Raw genomic sequence first — 27,935 nt, 5'->3', positions numbered from 1 at the left:
GACAGAAAGATAGACTGAGCAAAGATGGGGCCCAAGCTAACTAGATAGGAAAGGACAGGAAGGCTGCTGTCTGCAATCCGTGAAAAACCCTATGAAAATAAGAGCCAACAGACTGACAGTGAAAAAGGCCCTGAAGACGCTAGGCTTCAAAAAGACTATGTCAGTACTCAGGAATATTCTGAAGACAGAGCAACAGGCAAAAGGAGATTCAGCTCACCCCAGCAGGGAATGGCAGAATCCAGAAAAGCAAGGCAAACAAAAACAAAACACAAATGCTAAAAGGCAAAGCAGAAAACTTAGCTTTAGAGGAGCAGGAATCAGACTGGTCTCCTAGAAGTCCACAGAGAAATCACCCACAGGGCAGAAGGGCGTCGGCAGCCTTATATCCAGTCCGTGACTCCACTCAGCGAGTCATCATCATTAGGCTCAGGTGCCTGATAATCAGGCTCATTACCTTCCTTTACCAGAATAGGGAGTTCACCAGACCTCAGTGACGAAGGGGAAAATGAACTCACAACAGGTGACAAGATCAACTCACATTGTTTAACTGTTTAATCTATTTGCATAGTTTTTCCTCCTCTGTTTTGCAAGTCAGTAAGCTAGCTGTCCTGGACATTGTGGAATCAACATATCAGCAAACATCATTGTTCAATTATTCTGCGTCTTTAGTCATCCAGGATAACAGCACAATATGTTACATCCAATGTCAACTTGCAAATCAATATTACAGGCTTATACAAACAAAAGTCTGTGTTTTCTTGACCAACCAGAAAGAAACACATACATTCAAAAGTTAACATATAGATAACAGTCGATGGCATACTCAAAATAGATGTCTGGTTAATTAAGATAAAATGCTGTGTCGTCACAGTGTTATCCCTCCATTGCCTTTATGATGACATCTTCATTGAACTAAGTGTGTAGTGCAGAATGCCTAAATGGTCATTTTGAAATCAGTTTGTCAGAAAAATAGGTAACTATCTTGTGGCTGAATATCTAGAGATTGCCAAATTCCAAGCAGGCCAGGCAAGGCTACTGGATGATGGGTAGGCAGTCTGTTGCTCTTGTTGAGTAAACTATTTCTTTGTTCTTAGTATTGCAGACTGAGAAATGGATATGCAAAAGGAGCATGAATCAGAGCCTGGCTGCACAGTCCTCTAAATCAACTCAACATTTAAGAGAAAATATAGTTGGCCCGAGAAAGAGACAAGACTAGTCTGGCAGAGCTTAACCATGGCTTCTCCCAGCTCTGCTTCAGGTAATTGACAGGTCGCTCGCTGTGGGAAAGACCTATCAATCACCTGGAGCGCTGCAGGATGAAGCCAGCCAGGAGAAGTGCTGGACTAGTCTCCTCACTCACTATAGTCACCGGCTGGATTTTTGGATTTTCTAACAATATTTTGTAGTTTTGCAGCCAGGCTCTGATTGATGCTCTCCCAGTGGATAGGTTATCCTTACTGATGATGCATCACTGTGTGGGTACTTTAGGCTTGTGCTCCTCGACTGAAATGTAGTATTATTTGATGGATATGATGAGAGTATTTAGGGTATGTGAGTTTATCTGGAGTAGTATGGTCTGCAGCCAAATCAAAACTAGTTAATTTCATGCATTTTGAGTAAGGATCATACAGTATTTGGGTCTGCTAAAAGCCAGGCATAACCTTACAGTTTTGATTTCATGTGGATACAAAATGCAGAATTGTTTGGATTATTTAGCAATAACCCATTCTCCTATAAACACATTGATTATTCATAGCAAAATGAACCACTTTGAAGAATTCAGAACTAGCAAATATCAGTGTTTCTCATAGTGACACACACCAAAAATATACTTTAAAATCAATTCAAAATAATTAATTTTTTGAATTTTGTCCAAATATTATTGAAGGATTAAGAACTATACTTGCAAAATTATTATTCAGTTGAACTCCTTAGGTTCTAAGGGGCACAAACTGCATAGAGATTGTATATTCCCCCTGGTTCGCTCCATCTGGGATCTCCAAAACATAATAAAATGTAATGTAGGTACATTTGCATTTAATGTATCCCTACGAGGTTATTCTATCTCTCTGGGCTATTTTCAGTATTCAAGCAATTTAGCTTCCAAGCACCCTTTGTGTATATTTGTGAGAAATGACAAAATGGGGGTGCTGCTTCCGTGTGTTAACTAGTACTAGCGGTAAAGATAATGGATTTCAGATTGTTACATCTTTTTTTGCTAACCATTTTTACTTTAAATAAGTATGTTCTAGTGTTACCCCCCAAACACCAATAAATGACACCCCTAATAAGAAACCATACCTCTTTATGTAGCATTGTACTGTATTTATACCAGTTAGCGTGAAAATCTAGTGCAACTTACATCATGATGTTTCTGATGCACTGAGCATTTTTATCGATAGAAATGCATAAATTTCCATCCCAATTCTGAAAGCGTTGGAGACCACTTTGGTCCAGAGACATCACAGTGAAGAATATGACGGTATCATTTATGGGATTTAAAAATGCAGCGTAACAATTGGCATGTGCGGAAGCTCCATGTAATATATTGAGGCATCATCTCCAACCTGTTTACACTAATTAGGAAACTGAAAGAGTTGGGTAACCTAATATATGAGTGTGATGCCAAATTTCAGATTCTCCTCTGAAAGCTTTTCTGGAATGTAAGGGCAGGTGCTGGCAGGCTGTGAACAGAATAATGTAGGGCGAAGGAATAACCTGTGTAACAGCCACTGAGTGTTACCGCGGCCCCTGAAGGTAATAGCAGGTTAGGACAGCGTATCTATGGCTGAAAACCCAGGAGCGGCAGAGCAAGTCTGTGCAGTGTCTGAAAAGGTTATCTAGATGTAACTGATGTGAGGAGCATGAATAGGAGGCTTTCACCAAGCATCTGCCTTCAGAGCATCATGCTCAAATGAATACAATGAAACCTCTTAGCAAACTGCTGCTTGGCTTCAACATCACTGAAGACTATGCTAAGGCATGTAGCAATAGGATTGTAGGAACGCTGGAGACGATTCCTCAGTTTTATTACACAATGACATTTCTGCTCCAGAATAAAATGCTGGCTGGATACCGGATGCTGCAGGGGTGCTATACCAGACCCTCTACTAGGCAATGAATGGGAACTTTTCTTATTGTCCATGGAATGATTACTTTTGGGTTAGATTGCGATCCTTGGACGGACCTCAGGAAAAAAATTATCCAGTTTCTTGGACCCTAGGAAAAAAAACCTAAAACAAGATTTAAGCAACATGTGGTCAATTACAAAAATAAGAAAAAATAGATGTACACCATAAACCTTCACTGTATGTGTGAGATTGGGAAAAAGGGCATATTCATTTTATTATATGATACCGCAAATCTCGTTACTTCCTTTTTCCTATACATTGCCATTTTTTCATGTTTCTCTGATGTAATCCTAAGTAGGGTTAAGGGCTCATTCAGATGTCAGTTTTTCTCGTATAAGTGCTTTCCTTATTTTTCACAGATAGAACTTGTACCAATGATAGTCTATGGGCAGTTCACATGTTTGATTTATTCCTCGAACTGAGCAGTCTGCACAGAGGCTTGTCCGATATTGATCCCAGAGTTGGATCAAATTCACCAATGCAAGCCTATGAATCCATGTAAAAATTGCACAGCACTTGGATCTAAGGCCTGTTGCACACTTCAGTTTTTTCTCATCAGTTAAAATCCACCAAAATAGCGGAAAGCGGATCCGTTGTTAACTGAAGTGAACGGATGTCAGCGGTCCGGTTTTTTGACGGATCCGTTGGTTGAAGAATTTTAAAGGAACTGCAGTCCGAGAGAGAGCGAGAGAGAGAGAATTTTTTCCACCGCCAGAATGGATTTCAGGGTTAAATTCCCAGCTGACTTCCTTTCTCCGGGCATGCGCACTGTAAAATGCGGATCCTACAGCAAAAAAAACGTTGCAGGGTCCGTCCAGGCATGCCAGCAAACACAAACATTTTGGCGGATGCGCAAAAAAACGGATCCAACGGATGGCCATCCGTCAAGATCCGCCGGTAATGCAACTCAATGGGGAAAAAAACGGATCCGCCAAAAAAAAATAGCGGATCCGTTTTTTTCAAAAACTGGCGGATTTTGACTAATGGTCAAAAACGGAAGTGTGAAAGAGGCCTAATCTGTGTGCTGTCCATTTTTCATAGTTTTAGTACGAGAAGATTGAGAAACTTCCAACACTCTGTTGACAAAAACTGACACTGACCAAGCCCTGATGAAACTCTTGTAAGAAACACTGATGAAACTCAGACCATTTTTTACGTACGAGAAAAATCATTGATGTCTGAATGAGTACAAAGGATTTTGGAGCCAGGAGAAGCCTCTATTGTAATGTTTTCATTCCTACTTGAGAAGATTTTCTTCTTGTGTTTCATTGTTCATTACAGGGAAGCATTAATGGAACCGGTCTCGTGAAAAAATGCTATTAACCTTCAGATATGGGGTTATTCTGCAGGTTATTAGCATTATGACCCTACCTGGCACTTGTATTTAGTGCCTCCCTCCCGGGAAGAAAATAACTTTATTCCTTACGGCACCGTTTGGGTTTTAATCACAGGGGTGGTGCCGATGTGGGTTCAGTTGCCGCGCCGTGTATAGAGAGCGGCAGCTGTAACCGTGCCCCCGACACTGACTGACAGGAAGCCGAGCATTAGAGCTCAGCATTACAGTCAGCTGTCAGTCAGTGACACCGCTCTCTAAACACAGAGCGGTGACTGAACCCACGCTGGCACCACCCTTGTGACTGAAACCCGAACACTGCTAGGAGGAATAAAGCTCATTTCCTCCCGGCACTGGGGCTCTAAGTGCCAGGCAGGCTCAGAACAGTATTAACCTGAAGATTAACCCAATACCTGCAGGTTAATCACGTTTTTTCACTTCCCAGGTTCCCTTTAAGGGCATTGTAGTGGTTTAGTGGTTTGACTGGATGACTTGCAGTTTCTCTATAAAGTATGTTCGCATAGGTTTCTTTCAGGTTTTCCTTTTTCTTTTCAATGGCGACATTATGTACTGCGCTGTGGAATATGTCAGTGCTATATAAGCACCAGAAATAAATAAATTGGTTCTGGTGCCTGTTATTGAATTATTTGAATATGTACTGTAATTTCCATAGAGAATAAGAGCAGCTTGCTAAAAATGTGATTTGGAATTGTATGTAACAAGCCTTTCTTGTCTTCTTTCCAGCAATGCCCTACCCACATACCTCGTACAGTTCATCGGGAAGCACCGGACCCATCCAATGCTACCGGTGTAGAGAGACCTGTAAAGGAGAAGTAGTGAGAGTGCAGACCAACCATTTCCATATCCGTTGCTTCACCTGTCAAGGTACAACCCAACAATCTGCGCGTGTTTCTAAGAGATAAGCTGGAAGCTGATAGATATACAGTAGCTGTAATTCCTAGAGATTAAAGAAACCAAAAGTAAAACAATGCATGCATTCTTTATCGTCCCTCATAGATAGATATGGTATAGATAGCTAGATAGATAGCTATGAGATAGATAATAATTTTAATAATAATCTTTATTTTTAAAAAGCGCCTACATATTCCGCAGCGCTTTACAGTTTGCACACATTATCATTGCTGTCCCCAACGAGGCTCACAATCTAAATTCTCTATCAGTATGTCTTTGGAGTGTGGGAGGAAACCGATGTACCCAGAGGAAACTCACGCAAATACGGGGAGAACATACAAACTCCTTGCAGATGTTATCCTTGGTGGGATTTGAATGAACCCAGGACTCCAGCGCTGCAAGGCTGTAGTGCTAACCATCTAGATAGATAGATAGATAGATAGATAGATAGATAGATAGATAGATAGATAGATAGATAGATATCAGCTGGTTTGCTTTGAGCTGGTAGCTGTCTTGCCCAACAATCCCATACACAGAAACGCTCACTCTGCCAAGCGATCCTTTGTTCTGTATGAGAGAGCCACTGCCAGACACCTCTGCCGGTGGCTTATATCTTAGGAAGTAGACTTGCGCAGGAGCATGATTAATGGCGATTGTTAAGAGAATGGTGATTATTTGGCTTTTAAATTTAATTTTCCATGAGATGATGTCTTTTTACACAATGATACTGTCACACACACGCCGACACCCACAATGTTTGCTGCTAGTGATGAGCGAACGTGCTCGGATAACGTCTTATCTGAGCATGGTTAGGTGTTATCCGAGTCTGGGAATTCTCAAATATTATGTTTGGGTCCCCGTAGCTGCATGATTTGCGACTGATAGACAGCCTCAACATATGTGGGGATTCTCTAACAAACAGGCAATCCTCACATTTGTTCAGTCTAAGGCTGGTTTCACACTTGCGTTTTTTTGCGCTGTTTTTTAGCGCAAAAAAAGCATGCTTTTTTTCTCCTATCTTTTACATGGGTGCGCATAGGTGCGCATACACATGCGTTTGTACGCGTTTGCATGCGCATGTGTTTTTTTGTAGTGTGCTCTCGGGCGCACAAAATGCATCCTGTTGCATTTTTTGTGCGTCCGACTTGCCCCCAAAAAACGCATGCGCACGCAATGCGTTTTTTTACAGCAAAACACCCATTATAGTGTATGGGTGCACATACGTGCGCATTGTAATGCGCACATATGCGCAAAAAAAGCATGCTTTTTTTTCTTTTAAAACGCACACAAACGCATGATGCGTTTTTTTCATGCGTTTGTGTGCGCAAAAAACGCACAGCAAAAAAACGCAAGTGTGAAAGTAGCCTAACAGCCATAAATCATGCAGCCACGGGGACATGAACATAATCTATGAGCACACCCAAGATACTCGGATAACACCCGAATGTGCTCAGATAAGACGTTATCCGAGAACGTTCGCTCATCACTATTTGCTACAGATTTTTTTTTCTTTTTGTCTTGTTCTTCATGTTAGATTTCAAAATTACCTGCTACTTCCCAAGTGTGTAGTGACCTATTCTCTGTTTTAGGTGTCTCTACTTTTATAATATCCCATGCTAAGGAAGGGCTGGAATGGACGCAGCAAGTGTAGACCTGGACATGGAAGGGGTTTGAAAGTAGGAGGCCAGGAAGAGGTTAAATTTTAGTTTTGCATGTAGACATGAAGCATGGGTCACACAATGGGCATTAGGTTAGGACTGGGTTAGAGGTTGTGGGGGGTGGAGTATCTTAGTGTACCTTATAAGAAGAGGAGGATTGTGGAGCAACTGCTCCTATCCGGGGTACAGGACCAGCAAACATTCCTCCGACCCTCCCTTGTTTTATGCTTGGTTGATAACAGCCACCAAATTTCAGTGTTAGTGCATAAGATTCCATTGTTTTTGTTTGTTTTGTTATGGCAGCTGGAGGTGAGGAGGTCAGGGATGGCCTTGGTCAGTAAACCATTTATGGTATGTTTTTTGACCTTGGAGTGCTGCCTCTATTCATGTGGATATTGTCGAGATTTGGTTTTGCCTGGGGGAGCTTTGCACCCGTTATCTTCTGTTTGTTGCTGCTAGTGCTGCACCTGTTTTTCAAATATATATTAAAAAAACTTCCTTCTCACCCCTAATAGGTGTGGTCTTTTTTGTCCTTCCTAATTCTCAGTTCCTCTACCAGAGGCCTGGGAGTTTGAGGGTTCTGCGCAGGATCTTAGTTGTTACCAGCATTGCACTTTTCTGGACACAGAGTTCAGATGTTGCTCCTGGGATCTGTTGTAGCCATTCTTCCAACTTAGGGGTCACTGCTCCAAGTGCTCCTATCACCACTGGAATCACTTTTGCCTTCACCTTCCATATCTTCTCCAGTTCTTCTTTGAGGCCCTGGTATTTCTCCAGCTTCTCATATTCCTTCTTTCTGATGTTGCTTTCACTTGGCACTGCCACATCTATTATCATTGCTGTCTTCTGATCCTTGTTTACTATCACAATTAGGGATGAGCGAGCATACTCGTGAGGATTCGGTACTCGGCGAGTAATGCGGTACTTGCGGTACTTGAATCCTCGCGAGTATTTCACTACTCGCCTAGCAATATTCGCAACAGCCCGCACAGCCCTGCACAGCATGTCACAGTCCCCGCACAGCCCTGCACAGTCCCGCAAGGCACAGTTCCCGCACAGTCCCCACACAGCCCAGCACGGCCCGTCACAGTCCCACACAGCCCAGCACAGTCCCGCAGTCCCCGCACAGCCCTGCACAGTCCCGCACAGCACGGCACAGTCCCCGCACAGCCCAGCACGGCCCATCACAGTCCCACTCAGCCCAGCACAGTCCCGCACAGTACCTGCAAAGCCCTGCACAGTCCCGCACAGCACGGCACAGTCTTCGCACAGGCCAGCACAGTCCCGCACAGCCCGGCACTGTCTTCGCACAGGCCAGCACAGTCCCACATAGCCTGGCACAGTCCCCGCACAGGCCAGCACATTCCCGCATAGCCTGGCACAGTCCCCGCACAGGCCAGCAGAGTCCCGCATAGCCTGGCGCAGTCTTCGCACAGTCCCCGCCCAGTCCATCACAGTCCCCGCCCATTAATCGCATTTCCCATAGACTTACATTGGACTCGGTACTCGTTACGAGTACCCGAGTATTAGGAGGTACTCGTAACGAGTACAGGGAGGTCGAATACTACAGTACTCGCTCATCCCTAATCACAATATGTGGTCAGTTAGCCAAACCCTGATTATCTGTCTGATCTTAAAGTCCCACAGGGTTTTAAACCTTTCATTCTCCACCACTTTCTCTGGGGTCACCCACCTGGACTTAGCCCATATGCTGTGCAGATGTTCCTGTATACAATTCCTGTTACTTAGTTATGGCGTTTGGTATACGCTGTTCCTGCTTGCATTTTGCATCCTGCCACTTATGTATTGGACTGTTTCTGAGGTTTCTTTGCATAGTCTGCACTTTGGATTATGTCTTGTGTGGTAGATTCCTGCTTCTATGGATCTGGTACTTAGTGCTTGCTCTTGTGCCTCTATGATTAGTGCCTCTCCTCTGTCTCAGAGTCCAGCTTTCTCCAGCCATTGGTAGGATGTCTCCATGTCAGCCACCTCCATTATATGTCGATGGTACATTCCATGCAGCATCTTTTCTTGCCATGGAGGTTCATGTTCCTGTTCTTCCTTCCAGATCTGCCAGATCTGTTATTCTTGCTGCCTTAGGCTTTCTCTCAGCATTTCATCTTTGGTGCCATTTTTCTGATGTATTCCTGGATACTCCTTGTTTCATCCGTGATGGTGGCTTGGATGCTTATCAAGCCTCGACCACCCTCTTTTCTGTTGGTATACAATATTTGGGTGTTAGACTTAGGCTGGAGACCTCCAAGCATTGTGAGGAGCTATTGTGTCTTCACATCTGCAGCTTACATCTCTTGTTATGGCCAAAACACAATGCCATCAGGATATCTGAAAACTGGCAGGGCACATGTATTGATGGCGCAGATTTTATTCTTCCCATTGAGCTGGCTCTTCAGGACCTGTCTTACCCTTTGATGGTATTTGGATACTGCTGCTTTCCTTGCCTCCTCACCGTGGTTTCCGTATCCTTGTGGGATGCCGAGATACTTGTAGCATGTCTGTACATCTGCTATGTGCCCTGCTGGTAATTCCACTCCATCAGTCTTGACTACCTTGCCTCTCTTTATTACCAACCAGCCACACTTCTCTAGTCCAAAGGACATCCCAATGTCTTCGCTGTAGATTCCTGTCAGGTGGCTCAGTGAATTGATGTTTTGTTCGTTTTTTGCATACAACTTGATGTCATCCATGTAGAGGATGTGGCTGATGGTGCTTCCACTCTTGAACTTGTATCCATAGCCAGACTCTGTAATTATCTGACTGAGTGGGTTCAAGCCTATGCAGATCAACAATGGGGACAGTGCATCACCTTCCCATTGCTGTTCTGCATAGGCTTGAACCCCCTCAGTCAGATAATTACAGAACCTAGCTATGGATACAATAAAATATATACAGCTCTGGCAAAAATTAAGAGACCACTGCACAGTTTTATAAAAATCAGCTTTTCTACATGTCTGACAGCCATTCCATTCCAGTGTCAGTTGAATTCCAACCAGAGTACACCTCCTTCTACTAAGGGCCCCGTCACACATAGCGACTCACCAGCGATCCCGACAACGATATCAACGTGTCAGGATCGCTGGTGAGTCACTGTGTCATCGCTGGTGAGCTGTCAAACAGACAGCTTCACCAGCGATCAGCACCAGTGACGCCGTGCGCCCGGCATCGCTGTGTACGTTAGTTACTAGTGCGCTGATGCAGGGAACTGGTAACTAAAGTACACATCGGGTTTCTAAGGGACGTGCTTAGAAACCCTGCGTTTACCTTAGTTACCAGCTGATTGCTGGTCTCCCGCCTGTCACATGCAGCGATGCGTGCTGGCCAGCGGGAGACCAGCGACCAAAAAAATGTCCAGGGCTTTCCAACAGCGATCAGCAATACCGGCAGGGGGGCCGGACGCTAATCGCTGTCACATACAGCGATCTCGCTGGTGAGATCGCTGTTACGTCACAAAACTTGTGACTCAGCAGGGATCTCGCTAGCGAGATCGCTATGTGTGACGGGGCCCTTAATGTGCTTCTGATTAGGAGATCACCTGAACCAAATCTTATTTAACGAAGGAAAGTATAAAAAGCCCTGCTGTAGTGTTCATAATCCTCTTGCAATTGGACAAGCTGGATGGCAAAACAAGTGCTAGTAATATCCCAAAAGTAATAGGAATGAAAGAATAACTTTTAACCATGCCAAAGGAGTTGAAAAGAAAAGTCTTGAGTGAGGAAAAGAAGGGCTCAATTCTGGCTTTACTAGCAGAGGGATATAGTGAGCGTCATGTTGCCTCCATCCTTAAAATTTCTAAGACAGCAGTCCATGTTGTCAGTAGTTTATAGAATAAAAGCAAATTACATTTTACTCAAAAATACATCTATAAAGATAAAAATCAGACAAACTGAAAATGTGGCAGTGGTCTCTTAATTTTTGCCAGAGCTGTATATATACTCGTATTATATATATATATTTTATTGAGTAGAAGCACTCTTTTGAGCTGGTACAGCCATGAGTCTTCTTGGCAATGATGCAACATTCCCAAGAATGAAATTCTCCCGAGATCTTGGTGCCGAGGTCTCCATCTGCGCATGCGCCACCCCCAGCGGCCATTTTCCCGGAGTCCACCGCACAGGAAACCATGGAACTGCAGGGGCTCTGGCCTTTCACAAAATGTTGGCAGAGCCCGCAGCAGCACCGTCGAACACCCCAGCAGCACCAGACACCTGCAGCGGCACACTGCACATCAGACAGCCCCTCATCGCGGCCTACAGCGTCACCCCACTCCTGCCTCCTCCAGCAGCAGCCCTGAGACCGCGCATCACCGCAGCCACCATACCCAGTAAGCAATAAGACGCATGGATTATAAGAATCATCACCATTTTATTAAAAAAAAAATGTTCCTATTGTTCTCCACAAAATTTGGGGAGCATCTTATAAGGGTCTTATAATCCAAAAAATACGGTATATAAATGTGTAATCGTACTTACCCAAAGAATAAAGCTGCCTTATCAATTTTGGCATACGGGGGTCAGCATAAATAAAACCCCAAAAAACAATTCCTGGTGTTTGTTCATTCTGCCTCCCAAAAATTGGAATAGAAAGCGTTCAAAAAATTTCATGTGCCTGAAAATGGTATCAATAAAAATGTCAAATCGTCCCGTGAAAAACAAGCCGTCACATGACTATGTTAGCAGAAATATGGAAAAATTGACTCGAGTATAAGCCTAGGGTGGGAAATGCAGCAGCTACTGGTAGATTTCAAATAAATATAGATACCAATAAAAGTAAAATTAATCGAGACATCAGTAGGTTAAATGTTTTTGAATATCCATATTGAATCAGGAGCCCCATATAATGCTCCATACAGTTCATGATGGGCCCCATAAGATGCTCCATAAAGTTTATAATGGGCCCCATAAGATGCTCCATACAAAAATATGCCCCATATAGTGTTCCATAAAGGTTAATGATGGCCCCATAAGATGCTCCATATTAAAATATGCCCCATATAATGCTCCATAAAGTTTGATTGCCCCATAAGATGCTCCATATTAAAATATGCCCCATATAATGCTGCATAAAGGTTAATGATGGCCCCATAAGATGCTCCATACTAAAATATGCCCCATATAATGCTGCTGCTGCGATTAAAAAAAAAAATGACATACTCAGCTCTTGTCCCTGCCCGCTGCTCCTCAGCGTCGCCGGCTCTCTGCATTGACTGTTCAGGTTGAGGGCGCGTACTAACCACGTCATCGCGCCCTCTGACCTGAACGTCACAGCTAGAGGACCCGGAAGACACTGCGTGGCGGTGGAACGGGGACAGGTGAATATCGCATGGCTCACCCTCCCTCAGTCCTACTCACCCTCCTGGCGCTGCATATCAGTCTCTGCATCTCGGGCGCCGGCATCTCTCTTCCTGTCTTCCTTCCTGTGCTGACCGGTCAGTGATACTGCTCATTAAAGTAATGAATATGCGCTCCACACCTATGGAAGTGGAGACTCATGCATATTCATTACTTTAATGAGCGGTACCGTGTGACCGCTCAGCACTGGAAGAAAGACAGGAAGAGATGCCGGCGCCCGAGATGCAGGGACTGATATGCAGCGGTGACGCCTGGAGGGTGAGTATGATGTCTTCTGCTCCCCCGCCGGCAATGACTCGTGTATAAGCCGAGAGGGGCGTTTTCAGCACAAAAAAAGGTGCTGAAAATCTCATCTTATACACGAGTATATACGGTAACTATGGTACATTTCCATTTATTTCTGAAAATATTTTACAGTCTAAGATAAAAATGCAGGGGTGCCAATAGTTGTGACCAGCACTGTAGTATATAACCCATTTTTGTGTACTGTTCTTTTCTGCATGTAACTCCCTGGCTGAGGATTACTAATGCTCCCAGCATCACCGACGGTGAAAATAAGTTCAGCACTCATTTTTGTATCACATCAACCTGTCATTTAGGTGTGAGTTCAATTTCATTACTATATGATGACATATATGAAGTCTCACACCATCAAACCTATAGACGACATAGCCACACTGCGACACTATTAGAAAAACCATAAAATATAATAGTTACATGTAGTTAAAATAACACATTTGTTTACAGTTTTGAATAAGGCAAGAGTGAAAGTTGGATTATGGCTCACATATATTAAAGTTGTAATTAGAAATAATCATTCGTTCATGTACATACATGGAATTATTACACTGAAAGTTTTATTCTGCCTTGTATTTGTTAGATATAATGTATCTATCATTATGTGTTAATTGAAAGTATGCTGTGTTAACCAACGATACAGCACAGAAAGTCAGCTATTAGATTTTTAAGCAAGCTTGATTGGAATCAATACGCCGACTAATTATACAGGCAATATCTTGGTGATTTATAATCAATGGCACAAACAGTGTAAAGACTTTATTTCCCACTCCGTTACTCTGGATGTTTGTGCAGTGTTTTCTGTTTGTGTTTTTATATTGCAGTGTAAATATAAAGAAATGTATAAAATGCCCATGTTCGCTGTACAGTAATTTTCTAGATTTATATAACACTATACCTTATTTCTATGTTTAATCATAATATGCTTTTCATTATTGCAATTGAACGCATGAGGATTTTGTAAAGGGGAGGTCAGTACTATATGTGCATAATAAATTAGTATGTACAGAAAATCATGTTTGAAAAACGGCTACTGGGACAATTTGGACGAATGGGCATTCCACTGTTTTCACAACCAAATCAATGTAATGGCAAGCTTTTAGTGTACCTGAAGTGAAGATTAGTGGGGCCTGGCTACTGTACATTATGCCAACCCACGCCATAATCCCGGGAGTAGGACTGGTGTTTTGTTCCTGTGTGAAGACTTATTCATGTCCTGAAGCCACCTCTCTCAAGGGCTATCATGGCACAGAGTAAGACGACAGTAGAGAGTGACATGGAGGTCTGTCCTCTGCTGTGATGAGTCCCACTTTTGTTTTTTTTATGTAATTGTTGGTGATTGTTCTGGAGACCGTATGGGCAATACTATGAAAAGGCCTTCACAAGGGAACGTAGCACCTCTCCTACTCCTGGGATTATGATGTTCTATAGCTAGAGCCCTCTAGTCTGCTTTTTAACATAGTTAGCAAGGCCTAAAAAAGACATTTGTCCATCCAGATCAGCCTATATTAGAATAAATCCCCAGATCTATATCCTTCTAAAGAACCTAATAATTGTAAGATACAATATTGTTACGCTCCAGGAAGACATCCAGGCCTCTCTTGAACCCCTCGACTTAGTTCGCCATCACCACCTCCTCAGGCAGGGAATTTCAGATTCTCACTGCCATAACTGTAAAGAGTCCTCTTCTATGTTGGTGGAAAAAACTTTTCTCCTCCAGACGCAGAGAATGCCCCCTTGTGACCGTCACATTCCTTGGTCTAAACAGATCCTCGGAGAGATATTTGTATTGTCCCCTTATACACTTATACATGGTTATTATTTCGCCCCTCAGTCGTCTTTTTTCTAGACTAAATAATCCTAATTTTGCTAATCTCTCAGGGTATTGTAGTTCCCCCATCCCATTTATTAATTTTGTTGCCCTCCTTTGTACTCGCTCTGCAGTAGTTCCATTACTTCCTTCCAGAGCACCGGCGTACACTAAATACTTTCCCCTTCTCACCTCTCATCACTCTTAACTCCACAGCGATCTGAATGTAATGCTGCCTGCCACCTGTGGGTGAATGCACATATCTCCAATGTAATGTTTACCTATAAACTCTGATGGCATACAATATTACATAGAGACTACATAATAACGTACAACAGCCAGAAGACTCCTAAGCCAGATGGAGTTTGGGCTCAATTTGGAGGGTTAAACTCCATAATGTGCCACATAGTGCATGCCTTTGCACTCCACAATTCCTGTACACACCAAATGACCTCCTTTTAGCATAGGTATTATAATTGCTAAAGCCCTGATATCACCATGATTAGATGGTGAGGCAGTGAGGAAAAAATCCTGCTGTAGATGTGTGAGCAGGTCACTTGGGTTCAACAACGCAGACAATGGGTATGCATGGATAGTCAACCAACACTATTTATCGGTCAAACACAGAAACAAAATCTACAGTACTTCTAAATATATGTGTTTATGCAAGTATGCAAACTTTTATTGATAATAACAATAAGGGTAATACAGTATGTTATGACACTTTCTACATTAATTGTGATACCTTAATCAAAACTATATTTGTTTGCACTATCCACAATATCTCACAGTTAAAACGACTAATAGGGCCTGTATGTCTAAGCTTAATAGAAGTCACTCCCAGTATTCGGCCCGTCACGGTCATATGCATTTGTAGGCACCTCTGATGTTACACCCAGTGTGTTGCTCTTACTGGCCACCTTCATTTGCTGACGCCTGGTCCCAGCCTTGTACCATGCGTTTTCGCTGGAAGTAACTGCCCAGTTCACCCAGGACTTCTCAGCACAACAGACGTTCCGTTTCCTTAAAAAATCAGCATTTGACCATGGATGGGTGGATGTTAAGTCTTGACCGGCGAAGTCTGGACACAAACTACATCTCGTTTGTTCTCGTATTGAATCACTCTCAGGTGACCTCACTCCGGGGATAACCACGAGCTCTTTACCCTGCTCACTCATCTTTCCTTTTTCATGTCCTGGCGCCAACAGAGTTCCTGCTTCGCCATCCTGGCCTTTTATATTTAGCAACCTCACCACCACAGCTGTCTCCTAACTCGGCATCCCCTTCAAGCTCTTCCCTCTCTTTCACTTCCTGTCTGTTCGGTTCAACCAACAGATGCCGGCATTTGGTTGCTAGTGCTGTTGATTAACGTCATCTTCCACTTTCCACGCAATTACAGATAATGTCCCAAATATATTTAAATGTCTACAGTACTAGTGATGCTGAAATAGGATGCAATATGAAGTACTGTATGCAATATTTTGGTGGTGGTCGACATGTATGAGTTACCTGTCACCGAATCCATGTCTAGTTTGAAAAAATGTGCAGCCTAACAAGAATTTCCACATAGTCCAAATTGATCATATTTATATAGATATAGGACCAATTCATCAAAGTTTTCATCAGAATTCTGGTATGAAAAGCTTTGAAAAGTCACAAATACATTACAACTTTTGGTGTTCTCAGGTCTCCTCCCAGCTTTGACAAAGTGGGCGGAGCTGGGGCAGGACAGGGGGCTAGAAACAGCTGCTTTTCAGGTACTAGAGTAAGATTTGTGGCTAGGTACACACAGATGCGCACACCACTAGTCAGACGCTGCGTGCGCCTGTTAATGAATCAGGAGTCTTGTACTACACCGCGCACCCTCATCAGTACCAGCATGAAGAACTCAAGATTTGATGAATCGGGGCCATAGTTTTTGTGTCTTGTCACGTGTAATTGGTGCACACAGTTCTTGAAGGCGTTCTACAAAGTTTGCAAGGATGAGGTGATAATTTCCCAATCGCTGCAGGTCCTATTGCCAGGACCCCTACCAATCCCTGACCTCAGAGCCTCATTCTTGAGATTTGTGGTTGTTCCAGAAGTTAGACTATTAGTTATCAGGAAGTTATTCCTATCATATACATAGGGGATAACTTCCAAACTTTATACAGCTCCTTTAAGGCCATTTACAGTTGTGATCAAAAGTTTACTTACCCTGGCAAAATTTTTGCTTTTTTGGCCTTTTTTCAGAGAATATGAATGATAACTCCAAAACTTTTTCTCCACTGATGGTTAGTGCGTTGGGTGAAGCCATTTATTGTCAAACTACTGTGTTTTCTCTTTTTAAATCATAATGACTACCCAAAACATCCAAATGACCCTGATCAAAAGTTTTGCATACCCTGGTGATTTTGGCCTGATAACATGCACAGACGTTGACACAAATGGGTTTGAATGGCTACTAAAGGTAACATCCTCACCTGTGACCTGTTTACTTGTAATCAGTGTGTGTGCATAAAAGCTGCATGAGGGATCCAGACAGACTATTGCATCTTTCATCCAGCCACTGACGTTTCTGGATTGTGAGTCATGAGGAAAGCAAAAGAATTGTCAACGGAGCTATGGGAAAAGGGATAAAACAGGAAAGGGATACAAAAAGATATCCAAGGAATTGATAATGCCAGTCAGCAGCGTTCAAACTGTGATTAACAAATGGAAAATCAGAGGCTCTGTTAAAACAAAACCACGGTCAGGTTGACCAACAAACATTTTGTCAACAACTGCCAGGAAAATTGTTCGGGATGCAAAGAAAAATCCACAAATAACATCAGCTGAAATACTGGACTCTCTGAAAACTAGCGGTGTGGCTGTTTCAAGATGCACAATAAGGAGGCACTTGAAGAAAAATTGGCTGCAAAGTCGAGTCGCCAGATGAAAGCCTTTACTGCACAAAGGACAATACAATACGGAAAACAGCCCAGAGACAAGCCTCAAAACTTCTGGAACAAGGTATTTTGGAGTGATAAGACCAAAATTGAACTTTTTGGCCACAACCATACATTTGTTACATTTGGAGAGAGGTCAGCAAGGCCTATGATGAAAGGAACATCATTCCTACTGTAAACCACAGAGGTGTATCGTTGATATTTTGGTGATGTGAGAGCTACAAAAGCACAGGAACCTTGGTCAAAGTTGAAGAAAAGATGAATGCAGCATGTTATCAGCAAATACTGAAGGCAAATTTGCAATCATCAGCCCGGAAGCTGCGCATGGGATGTACTTGGACGTTCCAACACGACAACGATCCAAACACAAGTCCAAGTCGACCTGTCATTGGCTACAGCAGAACAAAGTGAAGGTTCTAGAGTGGCCATCTCAGTCTCCTAACATCAATATCATTAAGCCACTCTGGGGAGATCTCAAGCGCGCAGCTCATGCTAGACAGCCCATGAATTTACAGGAACGGAAGGCTTTTTGCTAAGAAGAGGACAGCCTTACCATCTGAGAAAATAAAGAACCTCATCCACAAAACTATCACAAAAGACTTCAAGCTGTCATTGATGTTAGAAGGGGCAATACACGGTATTAAGAAATTGGGTATGTGAACTTTTGATCAGGGTCATTTGGGTTGTCATTATGATTTAAAAAGAGAAAACACAGTAGTTTGACAATGAATGGCTTCACCCAACCACTAACCATGAGTGGAGAAAAAGTTTTGGTGTTATCATTCATATTCTCTGAAAAATGGCCAAGAAAGCAAAAATTCTGCTAGGGTATATAAACTTTTGAGTACCACTGTACTTGTAAAACATAACCTTAAATGGATATAATAAAAGCTACCAAAGAGTAAAGTGCAGATAAAAACACACTGAATCAAATACCACAGACTATAATAGAAAGTTTCTGTATAAATCTCTACAACAGATCACCCCCATGTTAATGTCCAAGACAGAGGTAGGGAGAACCTGCTCTGGATGTTGTGTATGAAACAGATTGCAGTATGACAGTAGTTTGTGCAGTCTGTTCCATTCCAGATCCAGATTTTCCATGTGGCTGAAAGCCACAGGTTTCTGTGATAAAAGCCCTGCAGGAAAGGGTTAGTGAGATCTGAGTGAGTGCTTAGTGAGTCTCAGGTGTGTCAGGGCCAGAGTGAGACCTGGCAACCCGCAGTGTACACAGAGATGCAATTGTCCTTGGTGACTCGGATGTGGACAGTCCTGTGCCCGAAGGTGAATCGGAGGTGGATGTCCTGTGCCGAAAGAAGACTGGCATGTGTAACGATTGCAAAACAGGTGGATATGGTGCCCGGCTGCGATCCGGAGGATATCCTGGACTGTGTGAATAAAGAGACTGTTATGCAGCGGTGCAAGACACCCACGGGAAATAGTCAGAGGAGGACTGGCGTGTGTGGTGCCTGCAACATGTAATGCTGTGTGAATAGTGTCTTGGATATGGCACTTAGACACCCACGGGAACTAGTCAGCGGAAGACTGGCACGTTTAGTGTCTGTAAAATGAAGGATGCCGTATAATACCGTATTTTTCCGACCATAAGACGCACTTTTTTTCCCAAAAAATTTTTGAGGAAGGTGGGGGATGTGTCCTATGGTCGCAATATACTAACCTTCAATCATGGCTGGAGGCTGGTGCCGGTGCCACAGGGCTCTGCGGTGCGGTGGTGGCAGCGGGCGGCGCTCTGCGGTGCGGTGGTGGCAGTGGGCTGTGCTCCGGTGCAGGGGCGACGGCTCCGCCGGCATTTCCTCGCAGCCCGGAGGCCCCCGCACATCCGTTGCTGGCTGCCGCCATGTTGCGGTGGCCTCCGAGAACATGGACGCCGGGAAGATGGTCGCTGGTCCGGGGACGACACATGCGCGGGTTCAGATCTCGTCCCGAGATCTCGGGTGACGAGATCTCGTTGCCGAGATTTGAATGTCGTCTCCCGAGATCTCAATGCACTACTGGTCCTTGACCTTGCTGTATACATTTCATTATAAATGTATCATTTCACCTTCAGTATATGATGTTATTGGTTGATTGGGGCAATTATATATCATGTGTTATATGCATATTTCATGATTATTAATGCTATGCAGTAATCTCATCAACCATTCAACCTACTTGTACTGCAGTTATATTTATCTCGTCCTATCCTGCTATAATATGTCACCATTTCTGTGGACCTACAGGGTTCTTTTCTTCCCACAGTTTTTTTTTTTACTGTGAATAAATAATTATATAATTTTTATCATCACAATTTGTCTTTAAAACTGTGGAATTAGTACCATACCTTTCATGCTGTTTTGACTGTGACTTACCAATTACTTGTTGTCCCTAATTATGTACCTCCTTTATTAACTATAACTTCTACTTTCCTCCGACCCAGTGAGGTACTGCTTTCCTTGTGCATTTTTTCAATAATTCAAATTGTATTAGGGCAAAATTTGTAGGCAAAATGCCAATATCAGTGCCTCATACTAATACACCAAAAACTGAATCCCAAATTTTGGGATATTTATAGACTCCAAAATGCTACAAATCCCACTTTTAGTTAGCATAAACACCTCCTTTTTTGCAGTTTAATAATTCAAGGGATAACTGCAAGAATGGTTATTTCTATTTTGAAAGGCATACAATGAACTTCATAAATATCCATGAATTACTCAGTCATTATAATAATGGCGAAATAAAAGCTTTATCATTTTATTTCTAATATTATGAACAGCAACGTCATAGTGATTTCTCCATTGAAGGAATCACATTATGAGTGAGATTGATTAAATTACACTTAGAGCGGAATTGATCGAGAACAAAAACCTAATGATTCTGCTTGTTGTGGAGCCAGGTTTCATTACTTCTTTGGTATAGGAGCATATGATATAATGATGAAGTATATCCAGACTATAGTAAAGAATTACTAAATCTAAGGACCTGTATATCTAGTGTTTGCTAATTTTGTGGCCTCATGGAGGTGGTCTTTGATATGTAATATTTGATAGACATCACTGGGTATTCTTTTATTCATTACTTACAATTCTGCTGTAGAATGTAGTCCAATGTAGTATTTGGTAATATCATAAAGTGCTTATAAAACTTTTCAGTCCATCAGTTCCATATAGTTCCAATATAGCGCTTTCTTAGATTGCTAATATATGCGGTGGATCGACTCACTCATCTACTCATAGAGGTAGACACAGGAACGCTTCTAATTTGAATCTTATGCTGGCTTATTAAAAAGTACAGCATAACCCAATGCAGAGTCAATCAAAATAAACATAGCCTTTTTGACATAACGGGAAAACAAAAGATAGCATATAGCACATTCCGCAAGGTTGCAGGTATTTGCCGCAAACATAGGAAGAACAAATGTCCAACGTTCCTTTGTCTTCACACAGGGCTCTGGAGTTCACATCTACAGGCACGCCCCACACTAAATGACTCAGAAGGCTGACTATTTACCTCCTAAACCACAGTCTGGGATGGATATATGGTGATCAGCCTCTCACCCACTCTTCAATGTTGACAAAAAAAACCCTAGCCCTTAAAATGGACAAATAACCCCTCAGTATTTAGTGTGTTGATTCATTTTCTCTTGGTTCATATCACTGAAGCTAACAACTTCAGTGATGCATATCTCCCATCCAGTACTTTATCAGTCATTCTCTCACAGATCCCCTCCCACTGCTCAAAGCCGGGGGGGTTTGGCACCTCTAGCCACCAAACAGTGAAGTCTGTACAGAGCATCTGCGCTTCCATGTATTTTCCCATGCCTGTGCTTCATATGAAAGCTAAAGTCCTGGAGCTCTAGAAACCACCTATTCACCCAGGCATTCTTCACCTTCCTTTCTCTCGTCCATTTCAGAGGCACATAATCTGACACTAGCCTGAACTTTCGGCCTGACAGGTAGTACCTCAGCATGTCAATTGCCCATTTGATAGCCAAGCATTCTTTCTCTACAATAACATAGTTCGTATAGGACTGGGTGTTCATCCCTTTTTATTTCCTGGGACAACACAGCTGCCTCGTCAATCTCGGAGGCATCCATTAGAATGACTGTGTCCTTACTGAAGTTAGACATGACCAAGATCAGCTGTTTGCATAGGGCGAACCTCAACTCCTGGAACTTCTCTGATTCAGAAGACCATTTGTCCATCAACGTTTTCATAGTTTTAAGAAGGTCAGTTAGGTGTGTGGCTATCATGGCGAAATTCATACAATAGAGTAGTCCTTAGTGTCCTCTTGAATACAGCGGATGCCCATGTGTTTAACATGTATCAACTTGGTGGAGATTGTGGCCTTTACCAGGATCACCAAACCTTCTGAGTCCAAGAGTACACAATTCATTGTCTAGGGACATGCCTGTGGCCCCTCACTAGTCCACACTGCAGGCTGGATAGGCATTATACGACCAGCGGCTCCCTATACTGCAGTCCATAGGTTCCGTAAACATAGGTCAACGGGCGGCTATATGCCAAAGACCATGACACCTCCAACACATTAAGTCCTTACCAGGCTCCCCCCAGATGTGTCTCTGCTACCCCTTTTTTGAGACTTAGATTCCTTCTGGGTACTCCAGTACCTGGATGTGACAAGGCCCGGTTTCTTTAAGGACTATTTGACTACCTGGTACCTTTCCACCAGGCCAACCAGGTCGGCCATATTCCTGGGGTCTCCCTGGGCAACTCAGGTCCTTGAAGGGAGTGGATAAACCTGTCCATAACAACATGATTGACTAACTGGGCTGGGGTAGAGGACTCCAGCTGCAACCATTTCTTTACAAGGTGTAGCAGGTCAAACATTTGGGAGCGAGGGGGGGGGTTGTCACTGCAATACACCCAGTGGTGGACCCTTTGTGTCCTGAAAGACACAGTCACTCATTAAAGTGCCAATATTTCAGTTTTTAGCTTGGCATACTCTAATGTGTCCTGTAAGGCCATTTCATAATAAGCCTTTGGGGTCTCACCAGATAAATAGGGGGCCAGCATCTCCACCCATTGCTCCTGTGGCAGCTTCTCCTGCTCTGCTACCCTTTAAAACACAGTAAAAAAATACCTCAACATCATCACCTGGGGTCATCTTTTGCATCGGTCGTCTTCTGCACATATGAGCCCTGACCTTGATTTGGGGGAAAACCGACTTCTCTTCTACAGACATCCCCAACCAAGAGTTCAATTTGTCATTGCTGAAGCTGGATCTACTGCATCAGGAGTTTAGTTGTCTCCTGCTGGACTTGCTACTTCTTCTGGAGCTGCTGCTCGTGCTGCTAGTTTAGGAACAGGTGCCTGATCAGCTCATCCATTTTGTCTTACCACTGTTCCATCTCTATAGCTGCCTTCACCCAGGACATGCAGTTTGTCCACAACCATCACACTTGCTTCCTAGGGATTATGCCCACATTCTCCACCAACTGTAGCGGATCGGTTCACTCAGCTTCTCATAAAAGTAGACACAGAAACGTTTTTCATTTGAATCTGCTGGTTTATTAAAAAGTACTACATAAACCAGTGCAAAGTTCATCAAAATATACACGGTCTTTCTGGCATGAAGGCAAAGTAAAAGATAACTTACAGTGGGGAAAAAAGTATTTAATCAGCCACCAATTGTGCAAGTTCTCCCACTTTAAAAGATGAGAGAGGCCTGTAATTGACTTCATAGGTAGACCACAACTATGAGAGTCAAAAGGAGGAAACAAATCAAGAAAATCACCTTGTCTGATTTGGCAAGATTTATTTTTCAAATTTTGGTGGAAAATAAGTATTTGGTCGTTAACAATAGTTCATCTCAATATTTTGTTATGTATCCTTTGTTGGCAATGACAGAGGTCAAACCTTTTCTGTAAGTCTTCACAAGGTTGGCACACACTGTTGGTGGTATGTTGGCCAATTCCTTCATGCATATCTTCTGTAGAGTAGTGATGTTTTGGGCCTGTCGCTGGTCAACACAGACTTTCAAATCCCTCAAAAGGTTTTCTATGGGGTTGAGATCTGGAGACTGGCTAGACCACTCCAGGACCTTCATATACTTCTTACGAAGCCACTCCTTCGTTGCACTGGCGGTGTGCTTGGGATCATTATCATGCTGAAAGACCCATCCACATTTCATCTTCAATGCCCTTGCTGATGGAAGGAGGTTTGCACTCAAATTCTCACAATACATGGCCCCATTCATTATTTCATGTACCCGAATCAGTCTTCCTGGTCCCTTTGCGGAGAAACAGCCCCAAAGCATGATGTTGCCACCCCCATGCTGCACAGTAGGTATGGTATTCTTTGAATGCAACTCAGCATTCTGTCTCCTCCAAACATGACGAGTTTTGTTTCTACTAAACAGTTCTACTTTGGTTTCATCAGACCATATGACATTCTCCTGATACTCTTCTGGATAATCCAAATGCTCTTTAGCAAAATTCAGATGGGCCCGGACATGTACTGGGTTATGCAGGGGGACTCTGAGTCACTGGTGGCGTAGTGTGAAACTGATGTTAGCCTTTGTTATGGTGGTCCCAGATCTATGCAAGTCATTCACTGGTTCCCCCCGTGTGGTTCTGGGATTTTTGCTCACCGTTCTTGTGATCATTTTGACCCCATGGGGTGAAATCTTGCGTGGATCCCCAGATCGAAGGAGATTATCAGTGGTTTTGTATGTCTTCCATTTTCTTATTATTGCTCCCACAGTTGATTTCATCACACCAAGCTGCTTGCCTATTGCAGATTCAGTCTTCCCAGCCTGGTGCAGGGCTGCAATTTTGTTTCTGGTGTCCTTCAACAGCTCTTTGGTCTTCACCATAGTGGAGTTTGGATTGTGACTGTGAAGTTGTGTCTTTTTTACTGATAACAAGTTCAAAGAGGTGCCATTACTATAGGTAATGAGTGGAGGACAGAGGAGCTTCTTAAAGAAGAAGTTACAGGTCTATGAGAGCCAGAAATCTTGCATGTTTTTAGGTGACCAAATACTTATTTTCCACCATAATTTGAAAAATAAATCTTGCTAAATCAGACAAGGTGATTTTCTGGATTTGTTTTCTTAATTTGACTCTCATAGTTGTAGTCTACCTATGATGTCAATTACAGGCCTCTCTCATCTTGTCAAGTGAGAAATCTTGCACAATTAGTGGCTGACTAAATACTTATTTCCTCACTGTATAGCACAGTCGGGTAATCTCCCGCTCAGGAAAACAAACGTAGGAAAAAAAATGTCCAACTTTCCTTTGTCTTCACACATAGCTCTGGAGTTCACATCTCCAAGTACACCCCACGCTTAATGATTCAGAAGGCTGACTATTTACCTCTTAAACCACACCTTGGGTTTGGAGATATGTGAACACCATCCAACCACTCTTCAACTGTTCACAAAAAAACCTAATATTTAACAAGGACCATTACAGCAAATATAGATATAAAATAGGAGCTAAACCTTTATTAAAGCCTAAATTGAGGACAAAACAACCACATAGTAACACAAACAACCGTGTCACCTACTGCACCCTACAAAGGGGTCCTGATATCAAACTGCCTAACAGCGGAGGTTGGCACCCTAAACATGATCGAGATTGGCGCCACCGCTCCACGGCGGCTGTACCTTATAGCTCCTAAATAACCCTGGATAGGTGCCACATGCAGTCACTCAGTTAATCAGGAAAGGAGTGTATAGGGGTTGCCAAATAGGTAGTTGGGTAGGCAACAATAGAAAAAGTGCAAAAATAGTGCAAATGACAAGACAATAAAGTGACATGTGCAAAACAAATGAGTACCTAACTACCTGTTCCCTGTAACTGTATACCTTCCTATCAGCGGAGGTTGGCACCCTACTGGTCAGCGGAATGGCGCCCCCGCTCCACGACGGCTTACCCTCAAGGAGCCCTAATATGACTAATGATAAAACACCAGGGTAATATAACTATATCTCTGGAAGGCTTAATCCGTAACATAATCCACAATACGGAAATTCTCAAAAATAATTGATAGCAAATACAGAAAGGTGCTCAAGTTTTGATGATGGATAGTCAAAACCTCAACGCGTTTCTGTTAACAGGATCATCATGAGGTGGATAGTTAGATGCTGTGTGACAATGGGAAGAAGCCTGAGCAACATTCTCTCTTAGTCTGTGTTCAAATTCTGAGTTGCCAGGTCCTGTCCTTTTACTGCAGTTGTTTCTTTATCATGGGGGCTGTATACCCAGGCCTGTATCCTGAACTAGTACCTGTGTCTGAACTAAATCCTATTCCTAAACCTGTTTGTATCCTAGTCTAGAGTTTTCCCTACCCTGCTGTTTCTATCGTTCCTACTCCTTAAACTCCCCTTATCTGAACCAACACCTATCTCTATTCTGTTGTCTCTGCACAACGTTAGTGCCCTTGGTGTACACTTGCTACTTCATTTTAAGTACTTGTGTGAATCTGGTCCTGTCTGCTTCTGCTCCTTATCTGTGGCTCTGCCATTGCTCCTTACCTGCAGCTCTGCTCCCGCTCCACATCTGCGGCTCTGCTCCCGTTACGCATTTGCGGTTCGGCTCCCGTTCCCCAACTATGGCTATGCTCCCATTCCACATCTGCGGCTCTGCTCTCATTCCGCATCTGCAGTTCCTTGTTTGTCCAGTCTGAACTGGGTCCTATCTGTTCCCGTATTTGTCTCGTACCTGCATTTGTTCCAAACCTTCCTGAAACTGTCCCTAGTCTGAACTGGTTCTTACCCATCCCTATCTTCCAGTTGTACCTGCCTTTGTCCCTGTCCTTCCTGAAACTGTACCTGTTTGTCCAGTCTGAACTGGGTCTGACCTGTCCCCATATCCCACTCAAACCTGTAAATGTCTCAGTCCTTCTCGAAACCGTTTCTGTCCCTCCAGTCTGAACTTTGCCTGCCTGCCAGAGTGTCAGCCGTGCCCGCCTGTACATCACCCGTGCCCACCAGTACTTGCCAATCTACACATCAGCTATCTACAGTACTCACCTGCACCTGTCATTAGTGTCCTGTTCCCCTGTAGGGTCAGCTACTACTGCCAGATGCCACCCTGGAGTGGTACCTGGCAACTACCTGCCAGAGTGTCAGCCGTGCCCGCCTTTACATCACCCGTGCTCACCAGTACTTGCCAGTCTACACATCAGCTATCTAGAGTACTCGCCTGCACATGTCATTATAGTGTCCTATTCCCCTGTGGGGTCAGCTGCTACTGCCAGACGCCACCCTGGAGTGGTACCTGGCAACTACCTGCCAGAGTGTCAGCCGTGCTCGCCTTTACATCACCTGTGCCTACCAGTACTTGCCAGTCTACACATCAGCTATCTACAGTACTCGCCTGCACCTGTCATTATAGTGTCCTATTCCCCTGTGGGGTCAGCTGCTACTGCCAGACGCCACCCTGGAGTGGTACCTGGCAACTACCTGCCAGAGTGTCACCCGTGCCCTCCAGTACTTGCCAGTCTACACATCAGCTATCTACAGTACTCGCCTGCACCTGTCATTATAGTGTCCTATTCCACTGTGGGGTCAGCTGCTACTGCCAGACGCCGCCCTGGAGTGGTACCTGGCAACTACCTGCCAGAGTGTCAGCCGTGCCCGCCTTTACATCACCCGTGCTCACCAGTACTTGCCAGTCTACACATCAGCTATCTAGAGTACTCGCCTGCACATGTCATTATAGTGTCCTATTCCCCTGTGGGGTCAGCTGCTACTGCCAGACGCCACCCTGGAGTGGTACCTGGCAACTACCTGCCAGAGTGTCAGCCGTGCTCGCCTTTACATCACCTGTGCCTACCAGTACTTGCCAGTCTACACATCAGCTATCTACAGTACTCGCCTGCACCTGTCATTATAGTGTCCTATTCCCCTGTGGGGTCAGCTGCTACTGCCAGACGCCACCCTGGAGTGGTACCTGGCAACTACCTGCCAGAGTGTCACCCGTGCCCACCAGTACTTGCCAGTCTACACATCAGCTATCTACAGTACTCGCCTGCACCTGTCATTATAGTGTCCTATTCCACTGTGGGGTCAGCTGCTACTGCCAGACGCCGCCCTGGAGTGGTACCTGGCAACTACCTGCCGCACAAGCCTGACCTTACCACTAGCTGCTCCAGTAAATACCAAAGTAGCTGCTTAGTCATGCTCCTCCAGGGTAAGTCTGGTTTGTGGCACAGTGGGGCCACAATCTCGTGCCAATCAGTCTGGGAGCGAGCAATACACAGTCCGGTACTTATACTTATGATATTTTTCTTTGAGAAAAGTGGCTTCTTTGCTGCCTTTCTAGACACTAGGTCATCCTCCTAAAGCCTTTGACTCACTGTGCGTGCTGATGCTCCGACACATGCCTGCTGCCATTACTGACCAAGCTCTGCACTGGTTTTTTAACCAATCCCATACCTGAATCCTCCTTAGTAGGTGATACTGGCACTTGCTGGACTTTCTTGGGTGCCCTGAATCCTTCTTCATAGCAGTTGAACCTCTCTCTTCTTTTTG

The 27,935-nt window shown here is 43.7% G+C and overlaps 1 protein-coding gene across 4 annotated transcripts in view; it reads left to right on the top strand.

Annotated features, from left to right (window-relative positions):
- ABLIM3 (actin binding LIM protein family member 3) overlaps positions 1–27,935 on the top strand; it is a 231,599-nt gene that overhangs the window by 143,406 nt on the left and 60,258 nt on the right. For all 4 annotated transcript variants that reach the window (XM_073575207.1, XM_073575206.1, XM_073575204.1 and 1 more), the window contains exon 2: positions 5,209–5,349. In XM_073575207.1, the coding sequence (XP_073431308.1) occupies positions 5,209–5,349 (141 nt within the window). The remainder of the gene's footprint in view (positions 1–5,208; positions 5,350–27,935) is intronic.

Source organism: Dendrobates tinctorius, unplaced genomic scaffold (genome assembly GCF_039654945.1).
Source record: "Dendrobates tinctorius isolate UK_male_01 unplaced genomic scaffold, ASM3965494v1 ptg000043l, whole genome shotgun sequence".
In the NCBI taxonomy this organism is placed as follows: domain Eukaryota; kingdom Metazoa; phylum Chordata; class Amphibia; order Anura; family Dendrobatidae; genus Dendrobates; species Dendrobates tinctorius.
This window is presented reverse-complemented; position numbering and strand designations above follow the sequence as displayed.